The sequence below is a fragment of the Mastomys coucha genome, unplaced genomic scaffold (genome assembly GCF_008632895.1).
Source record: "Mastomys coucha isolate ucsf_1 unplaced genomic scaffold, UCSF_Mcou_1 pScaffold21, whole genome shotgun sequence".
NCBI classification, from domain to species: Eukaryota; Metazoa; Chordata; class Mammalia; order Rodentia; family Muridae; genus Mastomys; species Mastomys coucha.
The window spans coordinates 117,320,980-117,335,055 of record NW_022196904.1 but is presented as its reverse complement, the minus strand read 5'-3'; the positions used below and the strand labels follow the sequence as shown (position 1 = coordinate 117,335,055).

At 49.4% G+C, this 14,076-nt stretch overlaps 1 protein-coding gene across 3 annotated transcripts; it reads right to left on the bottom strand.

Moving 5' to 3' along the window:
- Positions 1-5,548: 5,548 nt before the first annotated feature.
- Positions 5,549-12,345, bottom strand: Tgfb1i1 (transforming growth factor beta 1 induced transcript 1). Of its 3 annotated transcripts, none has more exons than XM_031388465.1 (11): positions 12,148-12,345; positions 10,858-10,973; positions 10,679-10,731; positions 10,430-10,572; positions 10,176-10,263; positions 9,954-10,059; positions 9,655-9,849; positions 7,015-7,188; positions 6,709-6,790; positions 6,336-6,484; positions 5,549-6,158 (listed from the first exon to the last, which is right to left on the bottom strand). In XM_031388465.1, the coding sequence occupies exons 1-11, from the start codon at positions 12,158-12,160 to the stop codon at positions 5,892-5,894; spliced, it is 1,386 nt and encodes a 461-aa protein (XP_031244325.1). In that variant the 5' UTR covers positions 12,161-12,345; the 3' UTR covers positions 5,549-5,891. The 3 variants fall into 3 exon arrangements, with proteins under 3 accessions (XP_031244325.1, XP_031244326.1, XP_031244327.1); XM_031388466.1 differs by having other exon boundaries at positions 10,430-10,567; XM_031388467.1 differs by lacking the exon at positions 10,858-10,973 and having other exon boundaries at positions 12,148-12,344.
- Between the last annotated feature and the right edge of the window lie 1,731 nt (positions 12,346-14,076).

The window sequence follows — 14,076 nt, the reverse complement described above, 5'->3', positions numbered from 1 at the left end:
GAGAGAGAGAGAGAGAGAGAGAGAGAGAGAGAGAGAGAGAGAGAGGGACAGGGGAGAACCAGGGGCAACAGGCAGGCGGCTCAAAAGAGAGCAGGAGAATAAAAATGGCTGGATAATATAGGGAAGGGCAGCTGGGGGAGGGGCACCCCATCCCAACACCTGGGCTGCAGAAGTAGGGGGTGGGATATGCCAGCCAGGAGGACCCGGTAACAGGCAGGGCCTGAGGGATGCTGGGAGAACCTGGAGGCTAGGTCCACTTTGATATGTTAAGTAGGCACCTCAGCCATTTATTTGTCCTGGAATTGATACCTTACACCATTGAGTTCATTTTATGTTGGCCATCTACTGCTGGGCACGCACAGGACTTGCCTTTAAGTGTGGCTCATAAACCCAGTGAGATTCCACTGGAGAAAACTGATTTTTCCTTTGCAAGTGTACCAGACCAGCCGGTATGAATGGGGTGGTGAGGATTAAAGATAGGAAAGGCAGAAAGCAGATGCAAGAGACAGGTATGGGAAGACTGTGGGTCAATACTATGCCAGCAGCAGCCAGCAATGAGTTTATTTTCCTTAGCCTTTTAAAATTATGCAGTGCCGTGGGAAGCAAAGCCACAAGCTAACACAGACAATTGCTGAAATATACACGTAAGACATCTGTTCCCATCCAAGAGCTTCCTTATTCCTTCTACCAAGGTCAACAGAATCTTCAGCCCCTCACCTTGAGCCTTAAGTGCATCTCCTCTTATCCGTCTATGCCTCAGCAGGCTGGGACATCTGCCAGCGGACCCTGACCTTCCTTGAGTCCCTGTCTAGCAGGCAGACTTTTTTTTTTTTCTCTCTCTCTCTCTCTCTGCTTCAGAGAAGCAGGCAAACACCTCCTGACAGCAAGCGGTTATCAGTTGAAGATACCTCTTAATTAGGGATGGGAGCTCACATCCACTTCTGCCTCTCAGCACTGGGACCCCATTTGGCTCAGACCTGTGCGGGCCCTGCTGTCATAGTCTCTGTGCATGCATGTGTGCATCAGTCCTGCTGTGTCTGGAAACACTATTTCCTTGGTGTCTTTCGTCCCCTCTGTCTCTTTTTTTTTTGTTTGTTTGTTTTGTTTTCTGGATTTTTTGAGACAGGGTTTCTCTGTAGCCCTGGAGCTCACTCTGTAGACCAGCTGGCCTCGAACTCAGAAATTCGCCTGCCTCTGCCTCCCAAGTGCTGGGATTAAAGGCGTGCACCACCACTGCCCGGCCCCTCTGTCTCTTATAATCTTTTTGTTTGTTTGTTTGTTTGTTTGTTTGTTTGTTTGTCTACTGATTAGTTCCCTGAGCCCTGAGGGAAAGGGTTTGATGAGGACATGCCATTAAGAACTGGATGTTCCGAAGTCTCTCACTCTACACACTGTCTACTTTTGGGTCGCTGTATCAGTTCCCATCTACTGTAGGAAAAAGTTTCTCTGATGATGGCTGGTTGAGAAAGAGACGAATCTGTGGGTGCAGGAGAACTGCCACATCCCTTAGCACAGCCATTCCCAATTTATTTGTGGGTCATACCCCTTTGGGGGGGGGTCAAATGACCTTTCATATAGGTTACATATCTGATAATTACATTATGACTCATAACAGTAACAAAATTAGTTATGAAGTAGCAACAAAAAATAACTTTATGGTTGGGGCGTCACCACAATACAAGGAACTGTATTAAAGGGTCACAGCATTAGGATGGTTGAGAAACACTGCTTTAGCAGAACATAGTGTTTGGTTTGCCCCTAGGTCTATAGTCTCAGGTTCTCAACCACCTGAGCAGCAAAAGGCATGTGTTCCATCTTATGGGTGAGCCTTAAATCCAGCTAGATAGTGGTTGGTTGTTTTGTGCAGGATGTGGGAAAATAAAAGGGTGGGGAGAGATGACCCTCATCCCACCAGAGCTCAGACACAGGAAGTCTGACTGCACTGCAGACCCCACAGAACTGCTTGCTGGGCAGGCATTAGACTATGAAAAGCCATGGGATCCCGTTCTGGGGGTGAGGAAATGCTGGAGTTGGACTCTGACTCTCGGGCACCACAGACGGCTGGGTACTTCGGAAGAGCCTGTTCTGGGGTCCCTGGGCCACACAGAGGCCAGAGACGACAGGTTCTTGCTCTGTATGTTGAGGAAGAGCTGAGAACAGGCCCTCTGGTGGACTCTGGCCAGGGCTGGCAGCTGTGACTGGAGCGCAGAGAGGCCTCCTGGTGGGGAGGTTAGACCTGCAGCTAGAGGGAAACCTGCTCCATTGCTCCAGCACAGTGGATCCTAATGGGCAGAGACGGTCCATGGTTTTAAGTCCATGGTAGAAAAGCAGAGGGAGAGGGAGAGGGAGAGGGAGAGGGAGAGGGAGAGGCTAGCCATGGCCACATGGAGAGAGGGGGGTAAAGGGAGGGGAAGGGAGGGGGAACAAAGGAGCAAGAGGGTAAGAGAGACAAGAGCTTAAGAGAGGGAGGAGGGGCCAAGCAGCCCTTTTTATAGTGGGCTGGGCTACCTTGCAGTCAGGTAACTTACTGTAAGGGCTACCTTACAGTCAGGTAACTGTGGGGTGGGGCATATCTGGCTGTAGCCAGGTAACTGTGGGAGTGGAGTCCAGCCAGAATACCAGGAGCTTGGAGCATTGCCCTACATGACTGATGGCCACAGGATTATGGAGTTGAGGGCTCATGGTGTCAGGAGCCTAGTGTTTGGGGGCGTAGCTCATGGCTCCATCCCTTGTAGAATTTTCTACTGGTTCTCTGGAGTAAGCCTTGCTCAACCAGAACACAGACTGCCTTTCACAGTCCAACAGTTGGTTACTTCCACAATGTTTTTGCCACAGTTGCACCAGTATATCATGCAGGTAAGTCATCATATTATAGGTTGAAGGGTTTGTAGCCGAGCTGGTATTTATCTTCCTTCCTTCGTAGCAATGCAGAGTACCTCCCAATACTATGAACACTAGTTAGTAAGGGTGAGGGTTCTTGTTAGGCACCGACTTCTCCGTGTCAGATGAGATAATACAAGTGTGGTCTTCAGTGAGAGGGCCTTACCATCAGGTTGTGGAGAGCAACCAATAGCCTGAGATGTTTGGGGGGTTCAGGTCTCCTTTGACCAATGACTCAACTAGATGTAGCCCATTCCTAGCACTGGATGTTTCCCTTGGTGGTATAAGGTATCTGCCTGAAGCATTGTCTCCCCCACTATTTGGTGACTGTCTTTAGATTCCTTTCATGTATGTATATATTTTAGGAGGCTTCTATAGTAGCAGGCTTCTATATAGCTCCTCCAATGGCCTTTTAGGATTAGTTCTCTCTCACAGTCCCTATGTTTTCTTCCTCTTTTCTCCTCTTCTCCATGTAATCTTCCTGTTCACCTTTCTCCTGTCTCTCCATAACTATATACATTCTATTTCTCCTTCCTTGGACGATACCCCCTACAAGTCACTCCACACCTAACCTCTGTGGTTATATGGCTTGTAGCACGCCTACTGAGAGCTTAAACGCTAGCATCCACACATAGGAGAATACATACCATGTTGTCTTTTTGGATCTGAGTTTCCTTGCTCAGAATGATTTCTTTTCTAGTTCTATCCATTTACTGGTGAATTTCATTATTGTATTTTTTTAAAACAGCCGAATAATATACCACTGTGTAAATTAACATATTTTCCTTATCCATTCATCTGTCAACAGCATCTATGCTATTTCCAGTTTCTGGATACTATGAACAGAGCTACAATGAACATGAATGGACGGGTGTCTCTGCAGTAGGATGTAGAGTCCTTTCGGGACATGCCCAAGAGTGATTAGCTAGATCCTGAGGTAGATCTAGTCCCTGATTCCTGAGGAAACTCCACACTGATTTCCACAGTGTCTGTACAAGTTTGCACTTCTCCAACTGATACATAAGTGTTCCCCTCACCCCACATCCCCACCAGCATGGGCTGTCATTCGTTTTCTTGATCTTTGCTATTCTGATTAAAGTGTGATGAAATCTCAAGGTAATCTGGGGTTTTTGATTGTTCATTTGTTTTTGTCTTTCAAGGCAGGTTTTTCTCTGTGCAGTCCTGGCTGTCCTGGAACTCACTCTGCAGATCAGGAGGCCTGACTCTGTCTCCCAAGTGCTGCTCAAGGTAGTTTTGATTTGCATTTCCCTGATGACTAAGTTTGTTGCACATTTCCTTAAATGTTTTCCAGCCTTTGACTTTCATCTTTTGAGAACTTGTGTAGTTCTGTACCCCATTTTAACTGAGCTATTTGTTTTCTTAACACTCAGGTTTTTGTTTTGTTTTAATTCTTTCTATACTGATATCAACCCTCTATCAGATGTGTAATTGGTAAAGATCTTTTCCCATGCTGTAGCTCCCACTTTATCTAGACATCCATCCCATAATCTTAAGTACCAAAAAGAGGAATAGAGACAGAGAAGTAGACAGTGCCTGAGAAACTCATTAGCAGTTAAAATCCTATATACTCACCTCTAGAACACAGAGCTGACTTGTCCGTCTTTCAGGAGCCCACACTTTTTTGAAATATGTCTTCCTTTATTCCCCAGCGCCTCTCTTTAGACTCTGAGGTTAAGACCTATGTTAAAAATGTCTTTTTAAGGGGTTGGCAAGATGGCTCAGCAGGAAAGAGCACTGACTGCTTTACCAAAGGTCCTGAGTTCAAATCCCAGCAACCACATGGTGGCTCACAACCACCTGTAATGAGATCTGACGCCCTCTTCTGGTGTGTCTGAAGACAGCTATAGTGTACTTAATTATAATAATAAATAAATCTTTAAAAATGTCTTTTTAAATAAATGATAACTCATGTTGTCCTCAACTCCTTGGGACTGGAGTTGCAAATGACTGTGAGCCACCACGTGGGGGCTGGGAACTGAACACATACCTTCTGAATGTACACTACTTTCAATCACTGAGCCATTTCTCCAACCCTTTTTTAAAATTGGGCTTTATATATATGGGTGTTTTGCCTGCATGTATGTCTGTGTACTATGTGTGTACCTGATGCCTGTAGAGGCCAGAAGAAGGTGTTGGATTCCCTGGAACTGAAGTTACAGACAATTGCAGGTGCTAGGAATCAAACCTGGGTCCTATGGTGTCCCACCCCCTCCCTATTGGTACTAGGTCTTATATATTATACCCAGGAGCCAGGCTGGCCTGGAGCTCACTATATATGGCCAGACTGTTCTTGAACTGGTGTTGATCTTGCCTCCATTATGCTGGGAATAGAGTCAGGAGCTACTAGACCTTTCACTCTGTTGCCATTGCTTTGAATTTTGGTTTCCAGGTGTTTTGTGTTTTTTGTTTTGTTTTGAGATAGTCTCATAAACCCAACCTGGCCTCAATTTTGTTATGCAACTGAAGACAGTCTGCCCTGGCCTCCATGTTGGGATTACAGGCACACTTCTCCATGCCTGCCTTCATCTGTTATTTGTTGTTATCCCCAAGGGATGCAATTCTGTCCCCTCCACAGAGCTGTGGCCTGGATCCCTCAGAGCACAGAGCAAGGGCTCTGGGTAGTAAAGCAAGGTTCTCTGGCACTGTAAGATGTGGAGCGTGTTTTTATGTTTGTAGAAAAAAAAGTGTACAGAATAGTGAGCCATGGGTGAACAGGAACATCCTGGCCTCTAATTGGTCAGATTAGAAAACCAGAGTCGTGTCAAAGTGAGAGCTATATTCCAGGCTATGGGGCCCTTTCTGAACTTGACAAACCTACAGCACCTTAGGGGTAGGCCTCTCCAGTGGCTGGGCTAGGGCGGGGATGGGGTGGGGTGGGAGTAGGAGCAGGGATGCCTGGGTAGCTCCAGAGCTAGGGATCTGGAGGACTCAGTCTTTTTCACGGTATTTTTGAAGGCTTGGTTTTGGAGACCTGTCATCCCAAGAGGAGGTCAGCCGAAGAGCTTCAGGAAGCAAGGCTGGCAGTAAGGCTTGCTGGCACGCTCCTGGAAGGAGCCTTTCGTGAGTGGGCGCAGGCAGAAGGTGCAGGTGAAGTGATCTGGGTGGAAGCGTCGGCCCAGAGCAGACACACAGCGGCCAGTCACAGGGAGGCCACACGTGGCACACAGCGAACCACGCTGAGCATGGAAATGGTTTTCACACAGCGGACGACCCTCGTGCTCAAAAAAGCTGCCTCCGGAGAAGGGCGCGAGGCATTCCTACCAGAAGGAGGAATTAACAAAATGAGCTAAAGCCCTGACCAGGTAAACCGCGTGGATAACTAACATCCACCCGGACTCCTGGGGCTTTGCAGCTGAAGTCGCAGCAGAAGTGAAGCGACTAATCAACGAATCATCCCACCCTGGGCTCCGAGCCCGCTCCCCACAGCCACGCACCCTGCACACGAAGCAGTCTGGGTGCCAGAGCGCGCTGAGTGCCGAGATGTAGTTATCCAAAATGGGGCCTTGGCAGCCCTGGCAGCGCGGGGCGAACAGCTGCAGGAAGTCCCTCCGGCAGTAGGGGCGGCCCTCCCGCTCGTGGAAACCTGGGGGCGGGGACAGACGATGTGGGCGGAACTACAGATCCAAGAGTAGCAGTGGGTACCGGCAGTAGGGAGGGAAGGATAGGGTCTAGGAAAAGGGCGCGCGGTGGGTGGAGAGAGGGGCCGGAGTTGGGATCCATGGATGGATAGGGAAGGCCAGATGGAATAGAAGAAAACTTATAGCGAGGAGAACAGTGGACCTGTAGCTTTTAAGTTTCAGCTCTCACCCTCTTCTCCAAAAGGCTCCCCGCAGCTGACGCAGCAGAAATGTTCTGGGTGCCAGTGGGTGCCCAAAGCCGTAACCATTTTCTGCATAAAATGAAAAAGGACACTACTGACACCATCTCTCCCTTCTTCCCTCCATCTCCCTCTGGGAAGCTAGGGAAGGCAGAAGAACTAACAAGGAATTTGGGGTTAAAGAGGGAAAACTGAAGAGGCAGGGTGGGGCGGGCGTGGAGGTAGGTAGAAGAGATAGGACCATTTGGCTGGTCCTCTCTGAAACAGGTTAATCGGTGGGAGTCTGCAGAGCTTACGTGTCGGATGGGTTGGTTGCAGAAGCCACATCGTGGGGAGAAGCGCTCAAAGTAGCACTCGGGGCAAAAGGGAGCCCCATCCTTCTCGAAGAAACTGCTGCCCCCCAGGGTTGTGGAACAACCGCTGCAAAGGAAGTGCTCAGGGTGCCAGGCTCGACCCAGAGCCGTAACCACCTGCGAAGTTGAATAGGAGGTTTCTGTCAGAGTGGCAGGAGCTGGACGAGCTCCAATTTCCTACCTGGTATTTATTTCCCCAGTCTTAACCCTGACGGATCAGGATGCAAAGAAAACCAAGCGTCCAAGGCTCTACCATCTGTGTTAGAGGTCCAGAGCTGGCCTTACAGTTTTACCCTAGGGTTTACACGCACGTAAGGCATAGTATATCCGGGCCACACTCCTTCTAAGGGCCCACGGAAAGCTTTAGTTACTTTAAAGTCTATGTAGGGTGTTTGGTTTTGTTTGTTGGTTTTTTGAGACAGTGTCTAAGTTGTGCTGGCTTCAAATTCACTATGTAGCTTAATCCTCCTACCTCTCAAACTCCGTGGTCCTAGAATTAAGGCAACAGCACCACGCTAGAAAACAGAATCCTCTTTATGCCAACACAGGGGTAAGTTAAAGTAGAGGAGGCACCCCCATGAAGTCTGGAGCGCCTAGAGCCTCACAGAGGCCGCACCACTTGCTTTCTGAGCTTGGCAAGTCTGCTTCGGGAGTAAGGCACTTCATCTATTCAGATGCTTTAAGCCTAGCAAGCACAGCTATTCTGGATCATATTTGCTCGATCAATGATCCAAGAAGCAGGACTTCTGGATCAGAAAGGGAAGAGAGACAATTTTTATGATTCCCAAGAGATACTAAGCAAAACTAACGAGCCCTTTGGGAAGGTTGAATGAAATAGGGGTGTGAAAAAGAACTAGCACAGTGGCTGGCACACAGTAGGGCCACACCAAATACTAAACAGGTTGGAATTCTTACCCTATAGCTTATAACTAAGAGTATCAGTTTTCTCATCTATAAGGTGTACTTAGCATGTATAAAAGCCCTGGGATCAGTCCCCAGCAAACACACACAACTTTTTAAATTAAGAAAACATAAAATGGGGGGCTGGAAGAGATGGCTCAGTGGTTAAAAGCACAGGCTGCTCTTCCAGAGGACCCAGGTTCAATTCCCAACACCTACATGGCAGCTGAGTCTGCTCAAGCAAAACACCAATGCATATGAAAGAAAGGAAGGAAGGAAGGAAGGAGAGAAAGAAAGAAAAAGAGAAAGAAAGGAAGAAGGAAAGAAAGAAAGAAAACATCAGATGTAGCTGGGCATAGTGGCTCACACCTGTACTTCCAGCACTTAGAAGGCTGAGGGAGGAGGACCGCCATGAGTTCAAGGCCAGTCTGGGCTTCAGAATGCATTTCTGGTCAGCTTAGGTTACAGTGAGACATGGCCTCAAACATTTTTTCTTCAAAATACACATAAAATATAAATAATAATGTCTGTCTACTCCATGTGGGCATAGTAGCACATGCTAAAATTTCTAGAACTTGGGAGGTGAAGGGGGGACAATCATGGGCTTTAGGGCAGCCTGTGCTACATAGAAAAACCTTGTCTCCAACTTCTAAGGATTGGGCTAGAGGTGGGAGATGGATCACTTAGCACACACGGAGTCTTGGATTCAATCTCCAAGAATTACATATAACCTGGGAAGGGGCAGTGCATGCTTATAATCCCAGTACTCCTGTCCCAAGAGTTAGGGTACAGCTCTGTGACAGGAAGTCTACCTAGCAAATGCAAAGGTCTGAGTTCAGTCCTCCACATCATGAGAAAAAACAAATTCCATTTCAAAGATACTCATTGAATGGGGAAGCACACAGTCCTAGATGGAGCGTCTAGCTCCCACAGGGTCCCCACAAGGCTCAGCAAGCATCACAGAACAGGGGGTGGCCAGGTTGTAAGAGCGAGAGGCTGAGAAGACCGCTGCGATCGGTGCTTTCTCAGCATGCCCGGTTGCTGCACTCACATGCCCATAGAACTGTAGAAACTTCAGGAGGCCTACACAGTATGGAGCCAGTCAAAATTCCATCAAGGGTGAGGAAGGGGCTCATTTAGCCCTTCCCCTAGCAGAGGAGCAATTGGCAGTGGTTGGCTGCTGGGTGAGGGTGCTTGTTTTCTTCAGGGATGTAGCCCCTGGGAGGTGCCAGTGCTCCAAAGGATGGCCCTACGCACATACACACACTGGAAGCACTAACTATACTTGGTAGGTTTTTTTAAAAAGATGACATGAAGTTGGGAATATATGGGGGCACTGGAAGAACTAGAGGAAGGGGTTAGATACATTGTATCTAACATGTATTTCACTTCGTATCTAACATGTATACATGTATTAAATTCCCAAAGAGTAAGGAAGTATTTTTAAAGGGAAAAACACAAAGTCTGATTCTTTGTTTTTTTCAAGACAGGGTTTCTCTGTGTAGCCCTGGCTGTCCTGGAACTCACTCTGTAGACCAGGCTGTCCTCGAACTCAGAAATCTGCCTCCCTCTGCCTCCCAAGTGCTGGGATTAAAGGCCTGCACCACCACCGCCCAGCAACAAAGTCTGATTCGTAAAGGTGGGTATGTGAGTATATTCTGCTGCTTGCAGGACTGCACTTACTTGGCCAGCAATAGGTTTATTGCAGGAGCCGCAGAGGCCCTTGGCCTGCGTGGGGACACCACGGCGGCTGAGGTCAGACTGCAGCAGACCCAGCATGGTGTCCAGACTGCCCTTACTAGTCTGTCCTGGTGGAGATGGGCATCCCTCATGGGTGGGGCTCGAGGCTGGAGGCTGAGGTGGCCCCGAGGCTGGAAGCTGCAATGAAGAGGACATTGAGTCAACAAACCCACAGACTGGAAGCATCAAGACTGGACTGGTGAGCCACAAAGTGACACCGAGCGAAATCCTTCCAGACTCACGTGGTTCTGCACGCGGAAGTCAGAGAGCGATGCCATCAGTCTATCCAGCTCCTGAGTGGCTGAGGTGGCTGAAGGCTTTGAGGGGGCAGGGAATGAGCTGGGAGGGCTGTGGAGAACACAGTGTATAACCTCAGGACCTGCCAGCCTAACACCCCTCTGGTTACTCGGGCATCCAGGACCCATTACCCCCTTTCCCAACCCTGCCAACTCTGTGAAACTCACACGGTGGCTGAGCTCTTGTCTTCAGATTGGTCTTCCTTCTCTTCCTCTTCAGCCATCTTACTAGATGGGAACTGAGACATGATTTCATCTGGAGAGAGGAGAGAACAACACTGGCAAGGAGCCATACACAGTCCACCCTCCCCGTGAAGGCTTCATGCCCTTTAACTGCTCCTCGGCCAGTCTGTGTCCCTCAGACTCTGCCCTTCTTTACCCTGTTTTCAACCCATCAAAGACTGGCTCAGTAACCCTGGTACCTGTAATGTTGAACTGAGTGGCATTAAGTTCCTGAAGCAAACGGTCTAGCTCACAGAGGCCATTGCCCAACACACCACTGGAAGAGGAGAACGGAGGAGCCACAGGGGCCACAGGTTTTGGGGACCGAGGCTTGCATACTGTGCTAAGGGACAGGAGGGAACCTGGGTTTAGGGTAGGGAATCCGAGTCCCCTCACCTGAACTTCAACTGGCTTCCCCATCTTCATGGCCCAGTTCCCAGGACCCTCACCTGTATAGATGATCCTTGTCCCCAGAGGCTCCTGAAGATTCTCCAGGCCCTGCCTACAGAGAGTAGAGGCATTTGTGGAAGGACAGTCATATTCCTTGCCTCACTCAGACTCTGATTTCCCCTAGCCCAGACCAACCCAGGCCCTAATGGCTCCCCCAGGCCCCAGAATCTCATCTCACCTGTGGCTGGTGACCATAGGGTGGGGGAGGTGTGAGTGTCTCTGGTGGGCGCTCTTTTGGAGCCCCTAACCTTGACATGTGTGAAGTGGTGGTCTCCAGGTCAGAGAGCAGGGCATCTGCGGTGAGAGGCCCCCAGGGTGAGAGGTTGGGGGGGTATATCAAGGTCTTAAGAGGTTAGAGGATAAAGGACTTAAAGTGTCAATATTTTAAAAGGTAGAAAGCCAGTGTTAAAAGCATCGGCCAAAAAAAATACATACTCACAGGGCCAGACCAAGGCAAAGAAGTAGAATAGTAGCGCCGGAGGGAGGGAGTGGGGCGGGGGCGGGGGGGGGCGGTGTGTGTATGACCAGATGTCTCCCTTGACTTACCCTGGGAGCCAAGTACAAACCCAGTCTCTTTTATTCTCTCCATCTTTCCTGGTGCAGCCCAGATTGGCTCTTACTGTACCCAAATTGTTCAATCGGCTGTATGTTTGACACTCAACTTTCTGATTAGATGTTTGCTGTGACACACTCACTACTTCTCCCCAACTTGGTGTAGTTGGCCACACTGAAGTCTATCCCTGTCCTCCCCGGGGGTGGGGTGGGGTGGGGGGGGATAAGTGGCCCTGGCCGGGAGCTGCTTTTTTGGTGTACTTCTTATCCACGGACTGTTACTGAGAGCGCCCTCTGCTGCTAGGTCTAGAAATTCTGCCACGAAGAACCGAGACTCAGCCTCGGCAAATAGAGGGGAATAGATGCCTGGGGCGCTTTATCTACCAGCCCCGTCCCTTTACTCTTCTCCAAGCATCTATGGTAGAACTTAAACTTCTTTTTATCACCCTGGCATTCTCTATTATTCTCTTTCTTGCCCTGAGGACTTTCTTGACCCCTGTTATACCTGGGAGCACTTAATTCTTCTCTTCTTGAAACCCTGATGTGGGTTCTTTTCATCTCCCAAACTCCAGGTCACACTCTCCTCTCTAGGCTATTTTCCCCAGTCCCGAGACCCAGTGATCCCTTAACCCCTTCTTTCCCAGAGTCTCTGAATCCAGGCCCCCGTGGGTGCCTCAACGCTTTGTCCATTGCACAAGTAAGATTGAGGGAGCAGAGCCAGGCAAAGGAGGGAGCAGCGTCGCAAGCAAGGCAGGAAGAGAGAGGCAGGAAAGGGTATGTGGATTTGGGAGGGAGGCACAGACAGGCTGAGGCGAGAAAATGGAGAGAGAAAACTGAGATGGGGAGGATGTGTGAGTTGGGAAGATTGTAGATGCAGGGAAAGGTGAGAGGCTAGGGGGATCCGGTCCCCACTCACCCAAGTCCTCCATGGCGGTGCGCTGGCGGACAGCTTGGGGCGAGTAGGGCGGGGGCCGTGTCCGGTGGGGGCGGAGGACGGTGGGGGGGGACGTCAGGGAGTTAGAAGCAGGGCCGTGACCATGTATGGAAGCCGGGACCCGCTGGGATACAGTCGGGGGGAGCGATGAAGGGGGAGCATGGGGACATGAAGAAAGACAGCAGCACTAGGGCCCACCCAATCCAGCTTTCTGGCTCTGCTTAGAGGAGGCCACACCCCAGCCTTTGCCTCAGCGGCAGTCCCTGAAGCTGAAGCCAAGTCAGAGCGGTTCTTCCATAGCTCCTGCCTAAGGAGTCTCATAAACGGAGGGCCCCAAGTCCGCACCTCCCAAAGCCGGCAGAATTCAAAGTAGGGCCCCACTCGCACCCTGGGCACTTTAAAAAGACTTGCCGAATTTGGTTAGAGGCAGGAGTGACATTCTAAGGATCTGGCAGACTACAGGTTTTGACTGCCAGCCTGACAGAGATGAAAGGCAGGAGGCACACATACTAAGAAATGTCTCACACAAAGAACAGCGATCCAGACTCTAAGGCAGGACTTTCCCTGAAAGACAGATCTGGAAATAGATATACAGAACAGGGAAAGCAAACCCCAGACCTAAGCCCCATGTAGACTCCCAGGATGACAAACCCCAGACACTTGTAAAACAAAACCCATTCCTAACACAGAGGCAGTGCCCAGAGCCCCTTCCAAAATGACCCTTTCTCAAGGTACTGAGGACAGAGAAAGCGACACAGATCAGCCGCAGAGTGACACGAAGCTGTCTGTGAGCTGACCCCTTAAGAAATCAAGTTGGAAACACTTGGAAATGGGTATGGACAGATGGCTGCTGTCTTACATACATCCTGGAGGACAGATCTAAGTCATAGAATATAGGGCCTCAACTCTGGAGCAAGTCAGAACCTGGGAAGTTCGATAAAAATACTGAAGCCCAGCACAGCCCTCCATATTGGCCTAAATCAACCAGAAAGGGTCCAGGTATAAGTACATTTTTTAAAAGTTAGGATCTCTCTACTTTTTTTTTTTTTAATGGAACTGTCCTAGAACTCATAAGAGATGCACTTGCTTCTGCCTCCTGCATGCCGGGATTAAAGGCATGTTGCCACCACACCCAAATGTTTAACCTAAAGCAGAGATTTGAACCCCCAGAGGCTCAGGGTCAGCAAGAACCATCTTACCTCACCTTTCTGAAATGCCCAGACCCTGGCAGGCTTAGTCTAGGGCTTAGACCCAGGAGATGGGAAACCCTCCCTTCATCTGTGTGCCAGTAAAGGGGCTTTCTCTGAATGTGACTAAGGACAGGCCTCAGAAACCCTAGAACACAGGTTTCCCACTAAGCAGTTGCTATGTAACTGACTTGGACCAGTAGGATGGGTCAGCAGGTGAAGTACTTTCTGCCAAGCCAGATGCCCTGAATTTGGTCCCTGGAGCCGGATGATGGAAGCAGAGAACTGACTCCTTCAAGCTGTCCTCTGACTTCCACAGAAGATCCATGGCCTGCACATACCTATACATTAATAATTTTTTTTTAAACTGGCTCAAGAGCTAGGAACAGACACAGACTGACAGGTAAAGGACAGTCAGAAGGCAGAAGTGTTCCAACATGCTACCACACTCGTACCCAGCCCAACCCTCTTAACCCTGCCCAGGTTATGTATTTAGGTGGGTGGCTGTGTCTAAGTGATGAGGCCTCCCCTGGGGCTCAAAACTCCATCCTAGAGAAAACCGTCATACCCCAGGTCTGTATCTCCACTGGGAGATGATTTATTGAACTCTTAAACCCAAGGATGGCCCATGTCAAAGCATGGAGCTCTCAGCAGGTAAACAGGTGGGGTATCCCCAGGGGATACTAGCAGGGATATCCAGCAAGCAGAAGCGCCACACAACAGC

What these genes read in the sequence shown, in the direction of transcription:
- Tgfb1i1 (XM_031388465.1), bottom strand. An exon ending in CACTCAGTTCAACATTACAG is followed by an intron (nt 10,264 to 10,429) that starts GTACCAGGGTTA and finishes TCCTCTCTCCAG; the next exon opens with ATGAAATCATGTCTCAGTTC. An exon ending in ACTTCCGCGTGCAGAACCAC is followed by an intron (nt 9,850 to 9,953) that starts GTGAGTCTGGAA and finishes TCTTCATTGCAG; the next exon opens with CTTCCAGCCTCGGGGCCACC.